This window comes from Carlito syrichta, unplaced genomic scaffold, assembly GCF_000164805.1.
Source record: "Carlito syrichta isolate Samal-C Ts95f unplaced genomic scaffold, Tarsius_syrichta-2.0.1 Scaffold115701, whole genome shotgun sequence".
NCBI classification, from domain to species: domain Eukaryota; kingdom Metazoa; phylum Chordata; class Mammalia; order Primates; family Tarsiidae; genus Carlito; species Carlito syrichta.
In genome coordinates this window covers 1-2,249 of record NW_007059797.1, presented here as the reverse complement: position 1 = coordinate 2,249, position 2,249 = coordinate 1, and the positions used below count along the sequence as shown (strand labels likewise).

Here is a 2,249-nt window from a genome sequence, read left to right as displayed (position 1 = left end):
TGGGGCGGGCGGCCGGTTAGGGGCGGGCGAGGGTCACGGTGCTGCCCTTCCAGGACCAGTCTCTGGGGAACTGGAGGATCAAGCGGCAGATCCTGGAGGGGACCGAGCTCGCCTACAAGTTCACGCCCAAGTACGTCCTGCGGGCCGGCCAGACGGTCACGGTAGGTGGTGGGCCGGATGGCGGGCCGGGTCTGGGGAGGGAGGCCACTGACAGGGGCGGGCGCCGAGGGCCCAGGCTCAGCCGTGCCAGGGTGTGCATCCTGGCCTGCGGCGTGTCCCAGCCGAGGGCGCCACACCCTGGCCCTGCGGGCTTCAGGCCCCGGCTCAGCCTGTTTGTGGCGCGCCCTGGGCTGTGGAGCCTGGGTCTCCGCTGCACCTCGGATCGTCGGCCCTGGGCTGGCCAGCCTGGAGCCGAGGGGTCAAGTGCGGGGGCGCTGAAGGGGCCTGTGGGGTCGGGCCATGGCTGGGGCTGTGACGCTGACGTGGCTGCTCTCGGGTCCCCAGGTGTGGGCGGCAGGCGCAGGGGTGGCCCACAGCCCGCCCGCGACGCTCGTGTGGAAGAGCCAGAGCAGCTGGGGCACGGGTGAGAGTTTCCGCACCGTCCTGGTCAACGCCGACGGCGAGGTGGGTGCGCGCTGGGCGGGCAGCTCCGGGCCTCATGGGAGGCCGTGGTCATTCGGCGCCTGATGGGTGTTGCCGCGGGCTTCGGGGTGAGTGTCGGCTCTCGTCTCACCCAGGAAGTGGCCGTGCGCACCGTGAAGCAGTCCTCAGGGGCACGGGAGATCGAGGACGGGGAGGAGGACGAGGAGGAGGCCGAGTTCCAGGAGGAGAATGTTTTCCTCCAGCAGGTGGGCCTTGTGGTGGGGCCTGGGCACGTGGCTGGGCACACGCGTGAACGCCACACACACATCCGTGCGCATGCTGGGCTCGCTGCAGCCCTGGCAGGCGCTCGCTCTGGCCACCATGGCTGGGGCGAGGCTGGCACCGGGGCCTGGCTGGCCTGCAGGCCCCGTGGCTCCTGGCCACAGGCCACGGGTGAGAGCTGGTCCTGCGGTCGTGTGGGTTGTCAGCCTGGGAACCGGGGAGTCGGGAGCCCTGGGGCGTCTCCCGTTGTGCCAGCCCAGGCTCCAAGCACGCCCTGCACCAGGCCAGGGCGCGGTCACTGAACGATGACCTTGGGGACAGGTGAGGATGGAGCGTGCCTCGGGAGAGCCCTCTGGGTGTGAGAAGAGTGTAACGTGTAGCTCACAGGGTGGAGGCGGGTGGTGGGACCCACTGACCTGTCCCCGTGGGCGTTTCCTGGGTGTTCACCCCAGCCACGCCGGCCGTTCCTGCTGGGGTGGCAGCTGTGCGTGGGCCTCACCGGCCCTGACCGCGTCCTCCTTCCTTCCAGGGAGACCCCAGGACCACCTCGAGAGGCTGCCGTGTGATGTGAACGCTCGCCCACTGAAGACTGTTTATATCGTTGGCTTTCCTTAGTTCTTGTTACGTTTCTAGAGGTTTTCAAGCAGACTGCCAGGCCTTGGCTGTCAGGCCTCCTGGGCCCCTCCCCTCATCGCCCCTCACCACTGTCCGGATGACTCGTTTTTGTATTTTTACCCCTAGCTCCCCAGCGGGCTGGACTCAAGGCCCAGGCCAGACACCCGGAGCTCGAAGGGCCTGTCTTGGAGGCGGGGACGGGATGGCCCTCCGGCCTCGCGGTGGACAGAGCAGAAGCCCCTGGGACTCCACAACCGAGGGTGTTGTCATTTAAACGCTTTTTAAAAACCAAATCCAGGGTCCAGGTTCCGACCTGGCAGGGACGGGAGCTGTCATGCACCCAAGCCTCGGGTGCTGCTGTGGCGGGACTCACGGGGATCCCAATGACGGCTCTTGGCCCCGCTGCCTGGGCTTCCTGACGCCGCAACCCGGCTCCCCACAACCCCTGGTTCTATTTCTTGGGCCTTCCTGGGTCCCGTCCCTAAGCTTTCAGGACCATCCGTGCAGGAGGGGAGGCCTAGGGAGTGGACAGTCCTGTGCTGAGACTTGCCACGGTGCCCGCAGGACAGGTTGAGGGGACACCTTGGTGGGTGACGCCAGCAGCTCCTGGCCCTTGGAGGTGGCTTGGGCACCCCCGCCCTGTGCCGCGCCGGCCCCCGCGCAGCCCTGCCCGAGGCTCAGTCCGCAGTGTCGCCCTTGCCGCCCCCGCTTACCAGCTGAAGCAGATGCCCCGCCCCGCCCAGGCCCGACTCCTGCGCGCCGCCCCCCGC

General features: G+C 68.5%; 1 protein-coding gene across 1 annotated transcript in view; it reads left to right on the top strand.

Annotated features, from left to right (window-relative positions):
- Positions 1-1,478, top strand: part of LOC103276096 (lamin-B2-like) — a gene marked incomplete at its 5' end in the record, with an annotated part of 6,889 nt that extends 5,411 nt beyond the window's left edge. The window contains 4 exons of the mRNA XM_021706434.1: positions 54-161; positions 505-624; positions 738-848; positions 1,394-1,478. Of these exons, the coding sequence (XP_021562109.1) occupies positions 54-161; positions 505-624; positions 738-848; positions 1,394-1,435 (381 nt within the window). The remainder of the gene's footprint in view (positions 1-53; positions 162-504; positions 625-737; positions 849-1,393) is intronic.
- Positions 1,479-2,249: the final 771 nt, after the last annotated feature.